The 1,697-nt window shown below is 53.1% G+C and overlaps 1 protein-coding gene across 1 annotated transcript in view; it reads left to right on the top strand.

The window, feature by feature from the left end:
- Nucleotides 1-5: 5 nt before the first annotated feature.
- ANKRD16 (ankyrin repeat domain 16) overlaps nt 6-1,697 on the top strand; it is a gene marked incomplete at its 5' end in the record, with an annotated part of 24,064 nt that continues 22,372 nt past the window's right edge. The window contains 2 exons of the mRNA XM_011974952.1: nt 6-181; nt 1,133-1,353. Of these exons, the coding sequence (XP_011830342.1) occupies nt 6-181; nt 1,133-1,353 (397 nt within the window). The remainder of the gene's footprint in view (nt 182-1,132; nt 1,354-1,697) is intronic.

The following is a 1,697-nucleotide window of genomic DNA, read 5'->3' on the forward strand; positions in this document are numbered from 1 at the left end:
CGCGCCACGGGCATCGGGACGTGCTAGCCTATCTGACCGAGGCCTGGGGCATGGACATCGAGGCCACCAATCGAGACTACAAGCGGCCTCTGCACGAGGCGGCCTCCATGGGCCACCGAGACTGCGTGCGCTACCTGCTGGGCCGGGGGGCAGCGGTCGACTGCCTGAAGAAGGCCGACTGGTAGGTGTGGAGACACCCAGCCTCGTCTCTACCCGCAGAGTCGTAGCGAGTTCCTTGTGCTTCTCCGTCCCCTCGGACACCATAGTTGTTTTCAGCTCCTAGTCTCACCCCAGGCCTGCCCAGCGGCAGGGACCTCCTGCCCAACTTTCCCTTAAAACGCAGTTGACCTGCAGAGTCTGTCGTTCTTGCCCTTGTTGGTTAACTGACCCGGCCAGTCACCTCCCTTTCTAGAGCACAGAATAATGTAGAATATAACCAAACAGAATGTTACCAAACAATGAAGTGTGTGCACTATACAGATAGCTCCTGGATGCGACGTTCTGGAGACATTTAGCTCAGTTACTTCTGCATCAATGCATGGTTTCAGTTGACATTGCTCCAATCAATATCCAGAATTCCTGAGTTATTCACGCACTTGTGTGTGTAGAGCACTGTGCAGCTGTATCACATACGTGCAGCCTTGGATAACCACCACAGTCAAACCACACCATCACACAAGCCAGTTGCATTTCATTTGTTAGATTGACGCTGATTTCAGTACTCACTAGGTCAGGTTCGTTAGAGGGTGTGAACCTCTTTAGGAACATGGGGAAGTACGTCTTCCCCACTGGGGCAGGGGAATAGACCCGGTTGTTTTGAGGGTTGTCTGGGTTTTCTTAGCTCTGCCCCAATTCACTGCTCTCCTGTGAACTAGCTCATAAGCAGCTTTGTCTCCCAGGCACCCTCTCCTCTAGGTACACATTCGTTACAATCATGTTTCCCTTATTATTTCTCCCAGGGTCCTCACAGAAGGCACAGAGGTCGCGGGTCAAAGCTGTTTTCCTGCCTGCCAGAGCCCCAACCCTCTAGGTTTCCTATCTGTGCCAAGGATGTGTGTGTTTTGAAGACCTGGCCCCTAGCTTCTAATGTCTCAGCTGCTTCCATCTGACAGCTTCTCCTGGTTGGCCTTAGGACTCCTCTGATGATGGCCTGCACAAGGAAGAACCTGGGGGTGATCCAGGAGCTGGTGGAACATGGCGCCAATCCACTCCTGAAGAACAAAGATGGCTGGAACAGTTTCCACATTGCCAGTCGAGAAGGCGACCCTCTGATCCTCCAGTACCTGCTCACTGTTTGCCCAGATGCCTGGAAGACAGAGAGCAAAATTAGAAGGACTCCTCTGCACACTGCAGGTACAGCCTACAGCTCTGCAGGCGTGCAGTACACACATGTGGCTGCTTCACCCAGCACTGCCCAACCTCATCTTGTTCAGGTTACCTTCTGGGGAAAAGAGGATTATGGAAAACAGAAGGCAGAGAAGAACATCTGGGTGGAGGAGGGGGTGGGGGGTGCGCAGGTACAGTGGCTCACGCCTGTAATCCCAACACTTTGGGATGCTGGAGGCAGGTGGATCACCTGAGGTCAGGAGTTCAAGACCAGTCTGGCCAACATGGTGAAACCCCATCTCTACTAAAAATACAAAAATTAGCCAGGCATGGTTGCGGCTCCCTGTAATCCCAGCTACTCGGGAGCTCTA

The sequence above is a fragment of the Mandrillus leucophaeus genome, unplaced genomic scaffold (assembly GCF_000951045.1).
Source record: "Mandrillus leucophaeus isolate KB7577 unplaced genomic scaffold, Mleu.le_1.0 Scaffold15, whole genome shotgun sequence".
Lineage (NCBI taxonomy): Eukaryota > Metazoa > Chordata > Mammalia > Primates > Cercopithecidae > Mandrillus > Mandrillus leucophaeus.